The 22,371-nt window shown below is 39.4% G+C and overlaps 1 protein-coding gene across 2 annotated transcripts in view; it reads left to right on the top strand.

Annotated features, from left to right (window-relative positions):
- Positions 1–3,034: 3,034 nt before the first annotated feature.
- The window catches only part of DLC1 (DLC1 Rho GTPase activating protein), a 370,802-nt gene continuing 351,465 nt past the window's right edge, over positions 3,035–22,371 (top strand). The window contains exons 1-2 of one of the 2 annotated variants that reach the window (XM_084758087.1): positions 3,035–3,234; positions 17,725–18,872. In XM_084758087.1, coding sequence (XP_084614213.1) covers positions 17,850–18,872 — 1,023 coding nt within the window. In that variant the 5' untranslated portion in view covers positions 3,035–3,234; positions 17,725–17,849. Of the gene's footprint in view, positions 3,235–3,388; positions 4,031–17,724; positions 18,873–22,371 lie in introns of those variants that run through there. The other variant, XM_084758086.1, reaches the window with a different exon arrangement.

Below are 22,371 nucleotides of genomic sequence, written 5' to 3'. Positions count from 1 at the left end.
ATTTGGCAAATAAATAAGACCCAGGCAAAAGAAATTGCAAAAAGAAGGGCTTATTTTAGCTCATGATTCTAGGTACTGAACCACCCCATAATGATGGGGAAGTCAAGGTGGAAGGTAGGTGAAGCAGCTGCTGGTCCTATTTTGCATCTGGAGTCAAGAAACAGAGCAATGTTCTCAGGCTTTCTGGTGCTCAGACAGCTATTCATTCCTCTTTATATGGTCCAGGGTTGCCTGCCTAGGGGATGTTCCACCATCAATTGAGATGGTTCTTCCTCCATCAATTATCATAATCAAGATGATACCCAACAAGTGTGCCCAGAGGTTTGAGTCCTAGGTGACTGTAGGTTCTGCCAAGTTGACATCATAGATGCTTAATACTTTGGAACTTGCACAGGGTCATTTGTGTTAGTCGTAGGGCCAGATGTAGTCCTGATAGTTTGCTTTCAAGTTATAATAGCATCTGTGCCATGTCTCATGCTTAGAAGAGTAAAGTGTTTAGATTTGTGAACATAAAGGGAAATATATTTTAAACCTCTTCTACCAGTCTGACACAATACTGATTCCATAGGAAGTCACCTCATTGTCTTCATACACATGTTTACAATAGTCTTCATGAGAACATAAGTTCCCAATTTGTTTAGAGTCTGGCAACTAACAATGAAAAACAAATATGATCAAATATCTGGCAAGTAATGTCTCCAATACAGAGAAAGTAAGGGTTATGCATTTGTTAAGAGAAGTTGGTGTTAAGTAGAAACTTCCTGAGGACTGTGGAGGCAACCAAGGCATCTCACTGAGCCAGGGTTGGTAGTGTTCTAAATGTACACAGAAGCAACGAGAACCCTGGCGATGGCATTCTTGGGATAATGGACTTAATGATGAAGCTGGTTAAGAAGCCACTGAGACAATGAGCAACCAACATGTAGCATCATGGGAGTAGAGGCAGAGAGAGATGAAAACAGAGACAAATGTCATTTTAGAAAAGCTGTTTCCAGTCATTCTCACTCGACTCTGATGCAGGACTTTCCTTAAAGATTTGTATTCCTTAATGTATTCCTTAAAAATACATTATATAAATAGATGCACATGTAAATGATATCCTGCTCTCCAACTTGTGAGGTGTGTGGAATCTGGCTATTTTTAAGGAAGAGCTGAAACACAACATTTAAGAAGTCTCCTCAGTTCCATGCAATGATTAGTGGACGTCAAGGGAGACAGTTAACGCAGATAAAGTAAAGCACAGAACAGAGAGGAACTGGGCTGCAGAGTAGGTTTGGCCACTTTCCATCCCTTGGCTGGGAGAAAACTATTTCCTAGTACTTTATCTGTAAAATAAAAGTACAAAGAATGTTGGGAAGACCAGTGACAGTGGAAGGATTTGAATATGAGGATAAATAGATTTTAAATAATGAGTGAATGACGGGTTGGGAATCATAGCTCATGGGCAGAGTGCTTGCCTAGTGTGAGGTCCTCAATTCGACCCTTAGGACCAGAAAAAAAGGGGGGAATGTATGAATGGAATTCTGTCTGTGTGTGATTGAAGATTTAATTTAAATAATCTAAATAATCATATTTTAAGTAGGAGAATTAACCTCTACAATTTTAAGTCTTTCTGACAACATATTCTCTATGGAGAATAACTATATAGGATGGGTTCATTTCCTCTCTCTCTCTCTCTCTCTCTCTCTCTCTCTCTGTGTGTGTGTGTGTGTGTGTGTAAATGTTCTAGGACAACCTTTGTGTCACTGTTCTAGTTCCATTGTTCATTTGTTAATCAAGCCCTCTCTTCTGGGCTCACTAAGTAGGGCTACCCAGTAAGCTCCAGAAACTCAGCTGCTGGGGACACACCTGTGCGGACATTACAGGATTGCACCCCGATACCCAGCTCCTTTTAGGTGGGTTATGGATATCACACTCAAGTCTTCAGATCACTCAGTGTGGCAAGCACTTTAGTGGCTGATATGTCTCCACAGCCCCTTTCTTTCTCATCGTCGTGGCCTTTCTATGTAGAACCAGCTGACCTTGGACTCCTTATCTGTCTCCCAAAACCTGAGATGCCAGAACTTTGCCACCATGGCAAACCTTAGCGGTATATTTATGTTAGAATGCATCTCATTTTCCAGTCTGTGCATGGCTTAAGTTTTTCTTGCTATTTGGTTCCTCTCGAAGTTACTTGTGAGATATTTCAGTTGTCCAGTGAAGAAAGATGCAATAGTTATAACACCACACTCCATCGAGTTATCACCTACACGGTGTTTTCAGGGAGAAATAAAATATGGCCATTGTGATGGTGGAAGATGTGCGTGCATTTGTAAGAGTTAGGACCACCTGAGAATATACGTAAACAATGAAAAAAAATCACTTACATTTCAGATAAGAGGACAGATGTTGAGACATGTGGGCTTAATAATCTCTTACCTCTCATTATGTGGTGTTAAACTCGTTTCTTACTTGGACGCTAGAATTATTCTTCCACTTCCCATTATCAGCCACCTAAAAATGTTAGGTCCATCTGAACACTAATCAGTGAAAACAAACAAGCAAACAAGAACTGGATAAATCACCAAGAGCTATAGAAGGAACACTCTGACTGCAACTAAAGTGGGAGGGAAGGATTATTCTACAGTTTCAACCAAACAAGATAAATGGAGGGATGCTGTTTCCTGTTTCTCTGGTATAAACAATAAAGCTATCCCACTGGCCTGGCCACAACCTTCATGTCCCAAGGCCACAGACCTTCCTTCCCTTACACTTTCCCTCAGGGAGAATTCCCAGTCATAAAAGAGACTCGGTATGAATTCTTTCCAGAAATGATTTGAGCTTTGCGTTTATGACATCTTATTATAAGACAAGCTAACATCTATTATTAATTGATGCACTAATTAAAGCCATACTCGCAGTTTCCATTAGCTTATTCCTTAAATTCTCCAGAGTTGGCTGTCTGGTTTTAATCAAAACCAAATGGTAGCCCAAGCTCCCCAGGCTAGGGGCAGCTAGGAGGAAGTCATTCAGTGAAGGCACAAAAGCAGAGGAGATAAACAGATGAAAGTTCACAAACTGTGTCTGAGGAAGGATGCACACGCTCAGCTGGCCACTTTAGAGATGTGACTGAGGGAATCGGCCATGCAGGAGGAAGCACTGCAAGTGTTTAATGTCAGCAGGAGTTTAACATGATCAAGATGGAGTCTGCCTTTCCAGCCTTGGTGTCTGTATCCGGAGGATCCCCAACTGGAGGTAAGGCTGCATGTGCTGTAACACAAACCACTGTGTTCTGAGAAGAATTCTGAGGATGAAAGAGAAGAAGAAAACACTCTACTTCCTGGGTTCTCAGAATTTTACTTACAGATTTTCTCAAGTCCAGGATGTAAAAATTGAAGTCATTTTTTTTTAAAGGTTCTAAACTTTAGAAGAATTACGGTATTGCAAATCTCCGACTTCATGTAACTGTCTTTAAAAAACTTTTGAAATAAGAGAGCAGAAGTATTCTGGTCTCCTTTTAACACAGTGGAAAGGCTGTGAAGGGGAGAGCGGCGTTTTCTTTCTTCCTTGTTTTCCATGAGCCCTGTGGGATAGGAAGGACTCTAGGACTAATCATCTCAAGTGCTTTGACAAACTCACTTCAGTTCTGTGTAAAATCAGAGCTTCAACGCCCAGCCGGCTCTGCTCTGCCCCTCCCCTCAGCGTCGTGCAGGCTTGCTCACATGCAAACTTCTCAGAGGCAGGAAATACTTTGCAGGCAATCTGGGCCTGGCTGTGGAGGCCCCTTTCGCAAAACATCAGTCTGCATTTAGAAGACAGAAGTCACTAGGAACGCCTTGACAGGATCCGGCTTTAGCAGAGGCTCCCTCCAGCTGCAGAGGGTGTTTTTGTTAGAATCACACACTGTGTTAAAGAGAACTGCTTAGAATAGAGCGTGACCTCAGCCACGAAATGTGAACTTCAGATTTTGGAGACTCTAAGGGGGGAACCGCTCTCCTAGCCTGGCTGAAACAGCATCATGTCTTGGAGGCAACAGCGGCTCCTGGTCCAGGTAAGAGGCGGCGGCAACTGTCATCTAGGAGGCAGAGTGGGGAAACCTTGGTGTCTTCAGCCAGCTGTGGATGGCTTTCGGAGCTGAGCCCTGAAAGCAGAAGGGAAAATGTGTAGTCAGGAGAAAGCTGTGAGTCAAATCTTTTTAGCAAAATGTCATTTCTAAAATATGTTCCATGCAGCTTGAATCGCTTTTCCCATACAAAAATGTTTTATTCTGATTTCTTTTTATTTTTAACTTTCTGACCAATCCATCTATAACGTGCTGTGCTGCTGATACGGGTAGAGTTGCTTGAGGATAACAAATCTCACATTGACGTGTGAAACATTAGGAAACCCTTCCTCCTCTCTGTTTTCCCAACAAAAAGAGTGCATAAAATTATGGTGATTTTCTTTTCTTAATAGTGAGAGTTCAAAGACTATCCCGTGTCTTATTAAAAATTATGGAGATCAAATTCTTTAATATTTCCCCCGACTAGTTTCAATCACATATCCAATTACTTATGCACGACTCAGTTTCTTTAAAGAGAAATGAAGACATACAAACTTCCAGCGTAGTTCTGTCTCTACGTGTTTAATTTTAGTTTCGGAAATTTAAATCTCAGAAGTGGGTTTTGTTTACATTAAGCTTGGATTCCCTGCTCAGATCTTATGTTGTATGAGTAATCTGTGTAGCTGAAGCAATCTGAATGGCAATGCAGTCATGCCAGTCACGTGAAATTTTGACTGGCCATATATTTATACTTCATGCCATCGTGAAGTCATATTGTTACACTTCAACCCTCTAAATTGTCTTAATGCCTAAATGTGAGACCCATGACTAATAAATGTAGCAATGGCAAAAAATAACCTAGAATAATAATAACGAGCATGATGTTATATTTCTGGATACTTAGCAGAAAATTATTTTGAAAAATTGTGTGGAACAGTATGTAAAGAAAACAAGCATCCATGCCTCTCTCTAACTTCATGAAACAAACACAAAATGCAGTAAGTGAAAATGAGGAGCAGTTTTGATAGTTGTTGGGTCATAAGAGATCAGCAAGGGCTTTAACTGTAAACTTTTATAAAGTACAAGATGGCTATTTTCTTTGTTAGCTAATCTAATCCTTAATTTCTAGGCTAGAATGATTTATATTGATGCTTTGACATTGTCTCTAATAATTTAAGCGTTGTTAAGGCTTTTAAAATATGAGTACAAATGGATTTTTAATATGTAGAATGTGAAATGCTGTGGCTTTAGGAGTACAAATCAGTGGGCGGGGAGTTGTATATCGAGTGCAAGGCCCTGGGTTCGATCCTCATTACTAACAAGAAAAAGGAGTCCTGGCATGTCAAAAGTATTTAATAAAATAACCAAGTAGGATGATAGTGAAAGAAATGGCCCCTAATGTTACTATCTCTGGTGTTGGCAGAGATTGCCAACAAGGAAGCTGAGGAAGGACATCCAAAAGTGTCCTGTCCAAGGTCACACTGCTAGGAAAGGAGACCACAGGGGAACCTTAGTCCCCTGCCTTATGTGTTATAGTCTTTATATCGCAGACCTTGCTCTCAAATGATAACTGTGCACATTAAAGCTTGATCTTGTCCACCCTTTAGGAGGCTGGTTTTCAGAAAAGAAATTGGAAATCTTAAAAAAATAAAATAAAAACCAAACATTTAAATTCACTAATTATCACTCTTTTCTCAATGGCTACAGTTTCTTAAAAGAATTCATTATGCTTTAGTCTGGGGTTTTAAAATAGTTGCTTTTGAACGGCTACTTTGTTAAATCTTATTCTTATGTCAAGCAAGCCAACCTATATGCTATCATGATACTCATTTAAAACTACTATTTCTTTAAAGAAAATGACTTAGTGAGGAATGTTCCCATTTCATATCCTTATATTCAAATGCTATAATAAAAGTTTATTCTCACCAAGGACCTTCAGAAGCCCTCCATTTTAATTGTCTCAAGACTCTCACTAATCTTTCTGTCATCTCAGTTAAATGCTTGCACAGCCTGTTTCCAGGTCTAAGTGCCAAGAGGCTGTATGTCCAATAGAAAGTGTAAGTGTGCATTTCACTTTTCTTCAACTTTTGATCACTATATCTACTCCAAGGCTTCAATAAAATTCTCTAGTTCCGTGGTTCTCAACCCTCCTAATGCTGTGACCCGTTAATACGGTTCCTCATGTTGTGATGACCTCCAACCATGAAATTATTTTTGTTGCTACTTCATTACTATAATTTTGCTTCTTCTATGAATCATAATGTAAATATCTGGTATGGAGGATATCCGATATGGGACTCCCAGCGGGATCATGACCCACCGGTTGAGAACCACTCTTCTCATAGCAGTATGCTATGAACCTCTTTTACATTATATGAGGGCTCGCCAGTGTGGTATCAGATGAGATGTTTGGCTAGGTCTTCTGCGTCATACACCCTTTCTGGCAACATATGTGTGCTGCAGCAGTATGCCTTCCAGGGAAAAGATTTTCCCATAAACAAATATGTTCTGTTTCTAATAGGTGCCCTCTCCTTAGAACAGTGCTTCTCAACCATTCTGATGCCAGGACCCTTTTATACAGTTCCTCATGTTGTGGTGACCCGCGGCCATAAAATTATTTCATTCCTACTTCATACCTGTGGTTTTGAAACTGTTGTGAGTCCTAATGTAAATATCTGATAGACAGGATATCTGATATGGGACCCCTGTGAAAGGGGCATTCAATTCTCCCCCAAGGGGGTCTCGACCCACAGGTTGAGAACCACTGCCTTAGACTGTGTGCTATGGGGTTGTTTTGCTTTTAGTTTAGGGGTTTCCTAATAGTAAAATCTGTAATGCTCTAAATCCTCTCCAACTACCATCACACTGCATTGTAACAGCCTGGGGACCTAGCAGCATGAACTCGGAGCATAATGAACAGAGAGTGTTGCTCGTTTCTGGGCTCCGAAGGCCGTTCTCATCTGCAGAAAAGAGGCCTCCCTGGCCCTCTCAACCCTTTCCATCCCATACACCTTGCTGCCAGTTGCTGGGATATATGTAATCTTATTTGCTGATAAGTGGATTAATGGGCTTAAAATTGCTCTAAATTGGGTCATTTCTGAGCTGGCATCTGATTTCTTGTTTGTTTGTTTGTTTGTTTGTTTCTTCTTAGAAAGTGGAAAACACCGGCATTATCTTAAAATGAGAACTCTTTGAAACCATTTTAATATAGGGAGGTTTCAGGTAATAAATGACCCATGGTTGACTCATTGGATGTTTTTAATATAGTCAAAAATGCCAACAATTACAGATAGGCATATGTTTCTTGAAGCTGAAATTAAGCAAGCCTACCTAGAGATACCTCTCTGAGTCAGCCTTGAAGTGTCATGGCGCTTAGTACTATGGACCTTCTCTGGTTATAAACTGCCTGTGAGCTTAAGAGTTTTGAGAAGTACATGAACTTCGCCTTCAAAGAAGCACTTAAGAAATGAGCGCAAACTATAGACACTGAAATCTGACTAAAAGGAGGTTGATTTCAATCAGCATATTATAAGGTATGTGTGTGCATGACATTGAAAAGAATCAGCAGGGAAGCACACATAAAGTGACACTTTACCCATGAAGCAGTGTGGATAGCATCATAAGGACTTTTCCATTCACTGCGCTGAGTGAGCAGAAGGGACAAGGCAGGGGCTGCACGTGTCAAGTGATTCTACTATATTGAAATCCCAAGGTGCTTTGGCAAAGTGATTCAGGGAAACCAAAGAGAAAATGGGATTACTAATGGAAACGGCAAAAAGTAGGAAAAAAATTTTTGAACTAAAAGAGCACATTTAGAAAGTTTATTTTTGTTCCCAGCAACTAAAAATATCTCTAACCCATTCAGAATTATCAATACCTGTTTGTCAGTAAGGTGTTAAGTGGTGGAATGAATGAATGGGGGCAAAGGAGAAAAAAAGAGAAAAGCAGTGTTGCAGAAGGTTAATACGCGACACTGGACTTTCACTCTCTTCTCCAGACATCCCCAAATGATGGAGTAATACTTGTTAAAGGGGAAAGGAGATAAGTAGTTGGCAGAAGCCATCAGAAGTGTAGGCCAGAGGTTAACAACACTCTTTTAGGATGACATTACAATTCACTAAGATCCAGAAGCACAAGCTTCCAGAAATAGTTTGAAATGAAGGCTTATGGGAGGCAGCAGCGTGAGGGGAGCTAGCGGCCTTTCCAGTTTGCATAGGACAGGGTACTGAAAGACTCATAAAAGATTCAGGACACTGACTCTGATTCCATCTGCTACTCAGTGCTCCTTGGCTCGAATCATCGTGATTCACACTTTGATGTACTACATCCACACTGAAATAGCATGAGCTGACAAGAGGTAAATTCCAGTTCATACTTGGCTCTGATTCTGTAGCCAACATGAGCTGGAGCAGTCCTCATGAAATTATCTCCTCCCTGTCCTCCTCCTCTCCCCACACCAGCATCACTTAGCATCTAGGGAGTGCCTGAAATGTGCCTTCGATTAGGCACTCTAGCCATCCTCTTAAATCATGTTACATTAATACATTGTTATGTTCTTATCACTGCTTTCATTACTTTCATTGTAGGGACAGGTAAACCAAAGTTCAAATGATTTAAGGAACAATGGAAATCTCCAGGGGGTGAAATATGTATTAACAGATATCATACCTGTACACACACACACACACACAGAGAGAGAGAGAGAGAGAGAGAGAGAGAGAGAGAGAGAGAGAGAGAGAGAGAGAGAGAGCCATCTTTACTGAAAGGTACTTAACATTGAGCTAGATACTTAGTTCTGTACTTGATCCATTTTATGTGTTTGATAAATGGCTTAAATGTGTATTTGCAGATAGATATAACTAAGATGAAATTATACATACTACACATAAGAGACAAAAGCTGAAATTTAAAGTGCTGGCCCCTGATAGGATAGTCAGCTGACAGGAGAAGATAAATTCAAAGAAGTTCTTCTTGATTTCAGTGAAGGCTATGCTTAAGGAACAGCTAATTGTTCAGTTTCCTGTTGCCACTTGGTTATCTAAGCACCTGTGTCAATGGTGCTGTATACACCTTATCTCTTACTCTTACTGAGTGACAGCTATTTCTACTGCAAGAGAGTTCCTAGAAATGATAACCAAGCTAAAAATAAAGTGGCCACTTAAAGCAAAGTCACATCTCGCTATTATGATGATAAAGCATTATAACCCATGTCCCTTTTTCGACAGAAATAATGTTTTATAAAGAGGCACTAGTTTTATAATGTGTGTACTAGTTAAAATGGAGACAGCAAGTTTCCAACACCAAGCTTAACTCTAAGTTTGGCCCTATTACATGAAAAAGTCCACCTGGAACAAGTTCAGAGTACAGACACTAATTATGAGATATTTTAGAAGAGCAGTTCTCCACCTGTGGTCAAATGGCCCTTTTAAAGAGGTCACCTAAGACCATCAGAAAATCCAAGTATTCACATCACAATTCACAATCCGTAGCAGTAGCAAAATTACAGTTATAAAGTTATGGTTGGGATCACGACTTACAAACTGTATTAAAGATTCGCAACATTAGAAAGATTGAGAGCCACTGTTCTAGAGAAAAGAATCGTGTGAAGTTACCACCCATTAATAAGTTTATTTTCAAACTTCAACGAAGGCACAGTGTGCTTCTAAATGTTTACATATGAAGGAAAGAGCATGGGAAGCCACAAAAACACTGGTGTCTAGGAAATACTGCTTCCACGCCGTGTATCGTCCCTGTGACTGTTAATTCCGGGGTCTCTTGGAATACACAAGCTCCAAGACCCATCATCCTGATAGTGGGCAAAAAAAAAAAAGATCATGAAATGTTCCAAGATTTCCTCAAATTACGTGTGGGATGCTTATAAAAATGTTAGAGGAGTCTGCAAAACTGGCTGCCCTGAGCTGTAAAGTGGGTGTGAGGCAAATGTTGCCAGGTCTGGACTCCTCCCTGCAAGGAAATTAGACCCTGCTCAGGAGCCGGGAGGTAAAAACAGGGCACTTCCAAAATAATAGCTTGCCATTTTGCAATGCCCTGTTCTTTCCCAATGACTGGACTTTTAGTCGATCTAAAGGGTTAATTTTGAAATTTCCCTAGTTACTGGAGTAATTCTACTCTGAGAGCAAAGGATGTGAAAAGGATTTCCAAATCTAGGAGAAGCTCCAAGGTATGCATTAAATAACTGACCATTGAAAAGTTAGTTTTAATTTGGGTGCCTACTTCATTTTTTTTTCCCAAAACCCAAAATTAATAGGCATGACGAAGCATATCTTGAAAATAGTGATGGGCTACTTAATCCTGTCATGGGTGGCTTATTTTATAATTTACTAAAGTTATATTTTTGAAGACCTGCAGGCGTGGAGACATGGAAGCTATTTTATATATAATATTTTTAGCGTTATGAAGCAATTTACCAATAAAGAGTCCTAATGAGAGTTGACGTTTCTTACTAACAGCTAATGAGGCATAGTGAATACACTGTGCATTAAGGTCTGTGACAGTAGTTGCCTGAAGTTCTTTGCCATGGGTGAGGCCCCAGGAATTTCCCTCTCTTCATGGTAGCACATCGGTTGATATTACTACTGTTCCAACATCCACTGAAATTACTGTTGTTCCAGTCTAGTTTATTCAGCCCTTTCTGGGACAGACACTTTCACAGCCGGCTTCCTGGTATCCCGAGTCTTAGAATCTTTCCAGTTAGTCTTCAGTGTTGTTCCTCAAGCCATGCGGTAGTTATATGTATTGAGGCTGGGCTCTGCGTGCTCTGTTGACCTCTACACTGTGTCCAGTTGAGGGTTTCCATGACAGCAGGAATGCTGGGAAAAGGACAGTCCGCCTCCCCAGGGATGAATCCCCTTATAGGTTGCCCAATGCAGAGTGGTCAGCCTTGAAAACATATACACACATACAACAAATATGGACTCAACGGGTTGTTGTATCTATATATTACTTGCGCACACGTACATATGTAATTGTAATCAATGAAAAAGAAGCTGTCAACTTGAGAGTTAGAGGGACGTGACAAGGATTTGAGGGAGGAGCTGAAAGGACGAAAAAAGAGAGGACGTGATGTAATTCTATTTTGATTAAGGAAATTTTAAAATAATAATTATTATGTGAACGTATATAGGCAATGGTTCTGTGGGAGATTAAGGCATTACACTGTTGCTAAAGAAAGGATATCTTCACAACAGCATACGGACATAAATTTCTGCACTCTATATTGGAAATTTCTCTCTCCTACAATTCAATTCTACCTTTCTCTACTTTGGATTCAGTAATGTGAATATTTATGGAGAAAGCACTAATTCTTTTACTGGAAGCTGGCTGCCTTGTTAGACTCCTACAAATTCTATTTAGAAGTGTGTTATTACCTTCGCTGTTTGTGTGCTCACATAAAGGCCTTAAGAAAAAAAAATCATATCTGCTATGAGTTTTCAATATACATAAGAATTTGGCTTAATTTATTTCAGTTTGATCCTGGAAAACATTCCTTTTCATTGTATTAGTGAGCAGGTATCCCACACGTCACCATCTGTATAACTTAGGCTTTGATACTTTTATCGAGAAAATAAATCTCCGTGCTCCACACTAGCCCTTTGTGATAAAGTGTTAACTCTGACGTTAGTGAGCCTGCACTTGAAGGTCTGACTTCCGTGCAATTATATCTCTTCTCAACAGTTGTCTACTTGACGTTTCTAATTTGATTAAGTAGGTCTGTAGGGAGCACGGGCTATTCACAAACATGACTGCCATCTCACCTCCACTCTCCATGCTGGAACTGTACCTGGCTTGAGCTTGCACAGGTGTGTGCACTGGCACACCCGCAATAGATTCATATGCACAGCTGCCCTGTTGTGTCTGGAAACACTGTCTCCTTATAGTTCTTCACTATTTCTGGTCTCACAATCATTCAACCTCGTCCTCCCCGATGACCTCTGAGCACAGTCAGGAAGAAGTGTGATGGATACCTCGATGTCCCATGTAGGGCCGAGCACTCCACAGTCTTTAGTTTTTGATTCTATGAACCAAGACCAATTGATGTTCACTGTCTTAATTTACAATTTAGTGTAAGAAAACAAACACCTTCTCTGATGAGTGTTGAGAATCTCTTATAGTAGTGATAAGTCAGTTTAATATTATGTCCATTTAGCAAAGTAATAGCATTAGGTTCTCCCCTAGGGCCCATGACCTACCTAGGCACAGGTTATTGGCCCATGATCTACCTAGGCACAGGTTATTGGCCCATGATCTACCTAGGCACAGGTTATTGGCCCATGATCTACCTAGGCACAGGTTATTGGCCCCAGTAGCAGAGCCGTGTATGAGTTTCATCTTACAGAGTGGGATTTAAATCCAACCAGAAGGTGGTTAGTTACTCCCATGATATTCATTCCACTGTTGCCTGTCTCACAGGGACTGTCAATACTGTAGTTGGCGGGGTTCATAGTCGCGTAAGACTGTTGATGACTGTCCTGTCAAATGCAAAACTCCCCCCAGCAGTATAAAAGCTAGAGACTAAGAATGACGATTCTCAGCTGGGACTGGCTCGGTTCCTTCGTGTTCTAGGAGTCTAGTTTTGTCATTCTCAATGCAGTCTTACCATCAAATTCTGGAAGGTAATCAAAGTAAACTCAATAATCTATAATATTTGTAGACCTATGCGAACCGGCCAGCCAACAACTCCAAAAAAGATAGCACATTCCTTCCATTGGGATTTTTTTTATTTGCTAGCCTGTGGCGTTTAGTAGGAATATTGTCCACTCCCACCTCCCGTTACAGAGTAGCTTAGCTTCAACTCGTTCAATATATGTACGTGTACATATTTTAGGAAGCTTCTACAGCAATAGATATTTTTCTATATTGAGCAAATAAAGTCATATTCTATATTTGTATTGTTTATTTCTTCTGATTTCTATCCATATTTCTAAACAGTACTTTGTAATATGATGTATTGTCCATGTTGGAAAGCATCCCTGAGTTTTTACTACAGAAAACAAGTACTTTCCTCAATTTTCCCTCATATATCTGACTCCACCCCTCACAAAACCCCATGCTTTGAAAATGGCTATTTCCCATTTTTTTCAGTATTGATTATTTGCATTATTTTTACTACATAAACAATATGCAGTTTCTCCAGGTAGCACAGATGATTGCATTTCCTTTCTGATAAAACTGTTTTCCTAGAGTTAATGTCTGATTCCTCTAATGATCTCTGTGATTCCTGCTATTAATCATAATCCATCCTTTCACCCACATTATCTCTCATTACTATACAATTCCTCTCAGTGTATGCATTCATATTTCCCTTTAAAGATGGTTTTCTTAGCAACATCTCTTCCAGAAACTCACTGTATAAATTTCTATCATAGAAATTCTATTGCACAGACATTTACACTGAATTCTTGGCTTTCTTCTTGCCTTGCCTGTTTCTCTGGTCACTTCTGGAAATACATTTTAAAATAGAAACAAATTCCTACATGAGATTTTAAAGGCATATTTTCTTGCCATTTTACTTTTCAATGTTAATTCTGAGAAATCTAACACTATATCCATTCAGAATTTCTAAAATGTAATCTTCTGTTTCTCTGAAAGCATTAAGGGCCTTTGCTTGATGTCATATGCTCTCAAATTCCACAGAGATGTTTTTGAGTATAGTAAATTTTTATTCCTTTGTTCTACTGTGTATTTCTTGAATCTCTGGCTCTAAAGACTTGATAGCTAGTCCTAGGATATTGTCTGATTTTTTTTTAAACACAGAGGAATGGGGAGGTCACTCAGAGGTTAAAAGTAGGCACCACTCTTTCAGAGTATCCAACATTGATCCCCAGTATCTACATTAGGTAATTCACATTTACCTGTCACTCCAGTGGCCTCTGTGGACACTTGCAGTCACATGCACACAGGTGCGTGCGCATACACACACACACACACACACACACACCCATTAAAAAAAATAAATCTTAGAAAGATAACACCGAGTGTGTTGATATTGTTATGAACCATTTACAGATGCACTTGGCTCATATTTTTCTTTGAAGAAAAGATTCCCTTCATTTTTAATGAAATGCTCCAGAGGAATGACATTTTTCTGTGGACTAATAAATTTCAAAATCAACATGATTTTTCAGCATTTGCTTCTGCATCTATTATCTTGCCTAAAAGGGTCCTGAAAAGTTAAGTTCTTGGAAGCAGAAGATTTCTTTCATCAAGTAGGCATCTCTACCAAATTTACCACTAGACTTAGATGCTGTAAGGGCAGAAAGTGAACCAGAAAAGATTTCACTCTGTACATTTATCTAGCACATTTACCAAAGCCAGCATCTTCTCTGTTAACGAAGGAGGAGAGGGACAGAAAGCGGGACAAAGGGGATGGTGCTCCCAGCTGAGGTGAAAGTTTCCATAATATCTGCATCCATTAGTGATGCTACGTCATTGTTTATATGCACATCTCTCATTCAATTAAAAGGTGTAACCAGAAGGACAGGATACAATATTTACATTTCTATGCTCTATGTTCAGCGCCATATCTATCATTCTTTAGACAGTAAATGAGGTTTTAATATTGATTGTGCTTTCTACTGCTGTCCACTGGGTACCACCACACACTATTCCAGCCACAGGGGCCTTTAATTATTCCTCCTTCTTGAAAGTTGCAGAATTGACAATAGTCAGCAAAGGTTCTTTTAATTGGCAGAGCAAATTATAAGCGGTATGCATATATCAGAAGTATAAATAATAATATGACAATTTAATATGACAAATTGGCCAGTGATTCTCAAACTAGAGTGTCTGCCCCTCTCATTTTTAGATACTGTAACACTCAGTGGTGTTTGATTCTGAAATATATTGCATTCCATGAGATGTTTATATTAAGGATTGGTAGTAAAAAATTACATGAACAATAAACTTGAAATCACTTTCTATATATATTTTATGCACTGATATTACCAAAAAGTTGCTTTGAGCATCTCATAAAGGTCATCTAGGGCATTTGCATGACCAGAAGTGTGCAGAGTCTCTAGCCACACAAACACAGTGGAGTTGGAACACATGCATTTCAGAAGTAAAAACCCCTGCAGAAATTCACCCCATAAAATCAACACCCTAGGATGGCCCACCCTCCATCTAAGTGCTCAGCAGCCAGGCTCATTCTGAATAAAACTGCCTGAAAAGGATTAAGGGGGAAAATGTAACAGAAATATGTAGAATAGTGGTGTGTAGTTTGAAAGATAACTTTAAATAAGGCAGCTTGATATAGAATCTCTTAGGGAAAGTCAGACTTTTTAGAAAGAACACATCCTGCAGCATGGGTTTTAGTCAGTTCAGAACGTTTGGAAAGCATGCCTGGTATGCCCAGATGCAGCGCCAATATGCAATGCTTCTATTCATTAGAAACTTCTTGGGCTTTAGGTGGAAGATTTAACTATGAGACTACACTGGATTTAAATTAGAAGTATGTGTAGGAAAGATGGTGAGGATGAAATGTTTTAAAACCTATCAGGCCACGGACTATGGAATAGGTGTTGAAAACATAATGATGATGATTGTAATGAGTAAGAATTATTTTGTCCTAAAAATAGACAACATGGAGTCATTAAAAATGATTTTAAATGCCCTCAAAGCCTAAATTAGAAATGATAGCAGAGTTACAGTGTTGAGCCTAAGAAATTTATAATTTCTATGTGCTTTTAGATTGTCTCTAAATTTGGTGAACTATCATCCTTCAACATGACAGGAACACTTATCCTGCTTGCGTGGCTGAGTAAAATAAGTTAAAACTATCATAAGCTCTTAGAAGAAAAAAAAAAACCTGTGTATTGATTTTTCAGATTCCGCTCAAGCTCTCTGAGGAGCTCAAAGAACTGCATTTTTTCCTTAGTAAAAGAAATAAAGCCAGAATTGAGCCTCAACCTGAACATAAATGGGGCTTAGGAATGACACAGTAATACCACTTGGCATTCCTTAAGTTAGCCTGCTCCTTCTACACTGGATAAAAATATAGAAAAGAAAGCATCTAAAACGGAACCGCCCTATTACAACCCAAATTTGCCCATGAAAGCAGAAATGTCCTGGCCTGCATCTGAGCATTTCCCCCACTTTCCGTAGCCTCCCACTCCATAATGACTTATGCATGGAATTCAGAAGCTTTATACTTTCCTTCTCAGTGCAAGGTGAATGCCAACGTGGAAAATATGATGGGCAGTTTCAAAGATGGCCACTGAAGGAGCCAAAAAGTATCCAGGAGGACATTTGATCCGACCAGGGTACCAAAATGCTTAGCACATCTTCATTCCATCCATCTTTATAGCATGTGCTTATCAGGAATAATTTGAGATTTCTGGCGGGAAGCAGAGTCCTTTTCAAGAGATGGGATTGAAGCCAGCCCAGCAGTTAATCTGGTTTACAGCAAGAGAAACATCATATGCTGGCAGTTCCTGTGCACAGCAAAAACTAAACAGGTCTGCTCTTCTCAATGGGAGTTTTCACTCACAGTCTAGTGATCTGTTTTCACTGTAGATTGACATTTGAGTTAGTCCATTTTAAAAGGGTGACTTTAACAAGGACACAACGTGTTTGCTTTAAGTCGTTTAAACAATTCAAGGCAGAACGACGGAGACCTGGCAGGTTCTTAGATTCTGACTTTATCTTACATGTGATTCTGTTGTTGTTTGCTTAAATTCATATGGTCCAAATCCTAACAGAAATATACTAATATCCTTCCATGGAAAGAGGATGATGAGTACTTGAAGACTGGTCCTAATTGTCCAATGATGTGCATATCTCCCTTTTGGTTCACATGAATTCCTTCATGGGGCAGGGTTAGAGTTCATACACAGTAAGGACACAAGGAAAGAGGATGGGGGTTAAAATATTACAATTCTATGGAGACAATGAAATCCCCTGGTTATTTGAGCCTGGGCCTTAGAAGCTTGACCTAATTTAAATATTGGCTCATGTCTTAGATCCATTGCTTGGAATACTTACATATTATTTTAGGCTTCAACAATATTAGTAATGCCAAAAAATGAACATATGGATAGAAGTATCTATTCTAAAGCCTTATGATGGGATACATCATGGTTTCCTATTCATGAATTGTAAGTTAATCAGAGCTAAACTGTATTATTCTGCTTCTCTGCTATTCCCTGGGGTAGAGACATCCTGGTCACTGGGACCAGTCTGAGTTCTTTTACCCACTAATGCATTGCACATGCCTCCTCCATTGCTCCAGTTTTGCAGGACTGATTCCCCCGGTGACCTTTGTTTCAATTCAAAGCAAACAGCAAATCAATTTCCTTAATGGCTTTAGTTCACAAAAGTAAATCAGGAAAGCATGCAAAACCAGAGCAACAAGTTAGTTTTTCCAGTGAATTTTATTAAGTACCGCAATCCAAATATTTTCTTAATGGGGCTTAAAGTGTTTTGGCACTTGTATCTTTATTCTTTTAATAAACTAGCTCAATTGGTTTTTTTTAAGTATTGATAAATATTTGCTACAAATACTAAATACAAATTTTCTTTCGTATTAGACTGCTTCTGGGAAACAAAACCTTTAAGACTATTAAACAAAAGCTTTGTATTATCCTTTACCTTTGCTTCATAGCACAGATGAGATTTTTTGCCATGAAATATTTTTACCTTGGAATTTATATCTATAACAGCATATTTTCAATTTTTTTAAACAGTTTGCAAAATGGCAGAGCACACACTCTTCCTTGATCCGTGAATTCGAAATCATCGCTCAACAAGTTACATCCCCTTGAGTGTCATATGGAATGCATCTCCTTATCTGTTGCTAAACTATGATGACATGTCTGTTGCTATCAGAAAGAGGAGCTGGGAAGAGCATGTGACCCAACAGACTGAACAGCCTTTTAATTCTGATGAGTATGACATAGCATGTCATCACGGACTGGTATCCGACAACTTGCAGGCAAGTATGGAAAAAGATGCAACCTTAAATGTGGACCATAAAGAGAAATGCGCCTCTCTACCAGACTGCTGCAGTGGGTCAGAGACAGGAGACTTTCCTGGGAGGTCAATGGGTCACATTTCACAGGAGGTGGATGAAAGTGACAGCCAGGAAGGGGAAGAGCAGTTTCTATCGCTAGAGGCCAGCACAGAAACACTAGTGCACATTTCTGATGAGGATTCTGATTTTGATCTACATCTTACCAATGACTCACAGATTTTAACTCCCCAGCGACATGAAAGAGGCAGCCAAGATGGTGTCGAAGGAGCAGGCTCCTTCATGCAGACACTGTCCACCATGCAAAGTAACCACGATTCTCAGAACTCCTGGAGGATGGCTGCTGAAGCTGACCTGTCTCCAGCAGAAGGAAGTGGGGAAAAGAAAGATGCTGATGCTATAAGGAAAAGCCTGGAGCTTTGTAAGAATATAAGTTCAAGTGAAACAAAAGATGTACCCAAAGTAAATACGTTGGAGTCTTTGAATGTGAAAGATGCCACACCTGAGACACAACTGCTTAATTCTGCAGTGATGGCTCAACAACGAAGGAAACCTGACTCCCCTAAAGATGAACAGGAAAAAAATCACCACCCTGTAGTAGAAGAAGACTGCTTGGCTGCTCCTTCTGCAGACAGCGGGTTGCCATTATTAAAAGCAGATTGCGGAAGCTGCCTTCTGCAGCCTCCTTCCTGCCCTGGTGGAATGTCAGCAGAAAATGACCTGGAGAAGGGTGGGTTCTCAGAACATCAAAACAGAAGCCCTCCCAAGGTCAGCACAGAAGATGGCATGCAGTGTTTACGTTTAAGGGGCCCAGTGACCACCCAGGAGACCATAGACAATCAAGTCAGACTGCGCAAGAGAAAGGTAAGCCTCACACGTAGATCATCTGGCTTTTGAAATGTTGTAAATATCCTTATTTTCATCACTCATGAAATGTGTTTGGACAGAAAAGGATGCACAGATGTTTCATTTTGTTTTGTTGTTCTTACCCTGTCTTGGAACTAGTACAGTTTAAAGACTATTCACTTGATAAAACCATGGAAATATGTAAGAGTTGACCTACAATAATCTTACTATCTCACTAATAACACGGTGATGGTTTGTGGCCCTTTAAAATTGTGCTGAGCTAGAACGCAGCGTGGCTTACTTCCCTAGGAATTTAGCGCTCACCATTGCCCTTCGCTTAGGAGTTCCTGGACTTCTGAAAGGTGACACGTAATTTTTATAGGAAGAACAGAGGTGTCTTTAATCTTGTCTCATTTGCATGGGCTTGCTTGCTTTTCCTTTCAAAGAGCATATTTAGTCATTTTCAGCCACATATTTAAAAGAAAAGCCACCTGCGAGTAGTAGAATGGGTCAGAGTTTAAAGGCACGTAGCTCTCCTCCAAAGGACCAGAGTTCATTTCTCAGCTCCCATGTTGAGTATCTCACAGCTGTTCCATGCGTTCTCCCAGCCTCCAAGAGCCTCTGCACTCACATTCATACCCCATGTGCTGATAAAGGCTCATACATGGAATTAAAAATAATGTAACTCCCAAAAATTCAAAATAACCCTTTCAGTATAGAAATGCAACACCTTGCATGTGCTAATATTACTTTAAATTTCACACTAGTATGTCCACTATCAATAGATGCATCATTATATCTTTTCCTTGAAAGGGGCCAATACATGATATTAATGTATTTTATTATATTTCTTTTTTTACATATACATTTATATATTACACATAAATAAAATAAGCTACATACAGCGGGAAGAACCAACAAACAATCAGGAATTATATAAATGTCACATTCATAGTGGTTTGGCTATTTGTATTTGGCAAACTTGAAGAAAACATCTTTCCTATCTTGGTAAGTCTTAAATTTTGAATGAAAATCAACATCTATTATATCTCATCTCTATTAACTCAAAACATCTGTATAGACCTAAAATCACGTTAACTCCTAAACAACTAAGCTTAATCTGGTCTTCAACACCATCAGAGACTTGAGAAGGAATAAAACCTAATTACCTAAGTGAACCGGAAGTACAGGTCAGTAGCTTCCAAAATGAAAAATTGGACAGAGACAGTTTACTGCCTGAAGAGTCACCCAAAATTCTTTATAATGTTAGAGCATCATCTTCAGCCTTATGGTCCAGTGTATCTGACAGACATATTTGTGAGGCAGGAACTATTTGAGGACATGCTTATCCTGTCTTGGCAGAGTTTGGCCATTGACTCTGCCTGCATCCAAGCTTGACATTTTTTAGGCAGAATTCCGTCTGTGGCAGAAATGAGAACGTTTTTCCTCATTTGAAGCCATCTCCATAAGGAGGTTCTTTGATGCTCATCATCCTCTTTGAGGTAGGCTGGGTGTTGCCAAGAGTTAATCTGTCTTGTCAAAGAATTGTTAAAATAATAAAAATATCTCTAAATGCCATATACTGCAGGTCTTTTGAAGACCTTATCTATTTTACCTTATGTTGCAAAGTCTTTTTGAGGAATTTTACAGATTCCCTGAGGAGGCCTCCGCATAAGGAAAGTACAGAGTCATCTCTATCTGACTATGGGTTAGCATTGAACTTTTAGTCAAGATTTCAGACTTCTTTCACACTTTTCTGACAACATAGTACTCCGTAAAGTGGTAGAAATCTAACTGATAGTTTCTTCTCCCATCACTCTCCTGTTGCAGTTGAAGAAACCCTGAATACCTGGACACTTTGTGTCATAAGAAAAGCAGCCTTTATGTCTCCTTTCCTGATTCAATCTTAATCCATAAATTCACTTTTACTAAACAAAGGACAGAAATGCTTTGTTCTCTTTAGCTGGGGTCATCCACCCACAGGATGAGGAGGGGGGCCTTTCCAATTCTTTCTTATGTCCATACACTGTGGTTTTTTAACAAACTAGATCATTAAACTAAATGTAGCAAACTAGTTTGATTGAATGAACTCAAAGATGTTACAGCAAAAAGCAATATGCTCAGACTTATATTCCTACAGAATACTCTGTGCTTCTGACAAATGGTCTCTTCCTTACGCAAGCTGTATTCAAGTGTCAGTGCTCCATGAAGTTATCATGATTCGAATGCTTTGGTCACAGTTCCAGAAATTTCCATATCTCCTCTGAAATCTTTTGGAGAGAATGCAATAATTACACAAGAAAATATTAGCTGACTTATAACATAGCTCCCTAAAATAAGACAAATCTAGCCCAACTGCCTACAGACACAGTAAACATTCCTGCAACATTGGCTCATGGTTGGGCATTGATATCAATATGAGGAATGCTGGAAGGAATCTGCTCTTCAGCATACTGCTAAAGGCTGTACTTTGACATCTGTAGTTATATCTCATTTGCAAGTTCTAATTCAAATGTTCTATTTTAAGCATTTCAACACCCCAAAGTGTTGCAGCATTGTTGGTTGAAATACTTACTTTGACAGTATAACCTTTTGGCATGCTTTGTGGTAAGCAGATTAAATGCACACAGTTAGGTTCAAAATTTGTTATAGAAAGGCAGCTAAGATAAAAATAATTATAATAAAATGTGTAATAACTTTTATTTATCTATTAATGAATGTTAAATAACTATAAATTGAAAATTAGGACAAATTGTACCAAAATAACTAAATCTATATAAGAAATTTATGTACAGAGATGCTCTTTGCTTCACATAACTTAAAAATAAAAGAAACAGCCTAAACTTAACTATTATGAGTTATATTGAATACTATACAGTCTTTGAAGATTTGGACTGAGGGGCTTATAGAAATGGCTCAGTCCATAAAATGCTTACTATACAAGCAGAAAAAACTGAATTTGATTTTCCAGAACACAAATAAAAGGCTGAGTGTGACAAGGCATACCTGTAGCCCCAGCACTCAAGGTTCAGAGGCAGTAGGATCCCTGGGCTTGTTAGCCAGCTGATCGAACCAGAACCAAGCAGTAAGATCCAGAGTCAATGAGAGACACTGTCTCAAAAACTAACATGGAGAGTTGGAGCTGGAAAGATTGCTCAAAGGTCATGAGCAGTGAGAGTATTTTCTTTTCAGGGGACCTGATTCAATTCCTAGCCCCCACATGGTATCTCACAACCATCTTTAGCTGCAGTTCCAGTGGAATAAATGCCTCTTTCAACCTCCATGGACACCAGACATGTGTTTGGTGCACACATATATTTGCAGGCATAACACCCATACACAAAATAAAATTGAAACAAAAAAAAAAGATGGAGAGTGACAGAGGAAAACACTCAGTGTCAACCTCTGGCCTCCTCACACATGTATGCCCTTACAATCATATGAACACATATATACATGTGTGCACACACACACATACACACACACACACACACACACACACACACACACACACACA

Source organism: Acomys minous, assembly GCF_964271855.1.
Source record: "Acomys minous genome assembly, chromosome: 15".
Classification (NCBI taxonomy): Eukaryota; Metazoa; Chordata; class Mammalia; order Rodentia; family Muridae; genus Acomys; species Acomys minous.
This window is presented reverse-complemented; position numbering and strand designations above follow the sequence as displayed.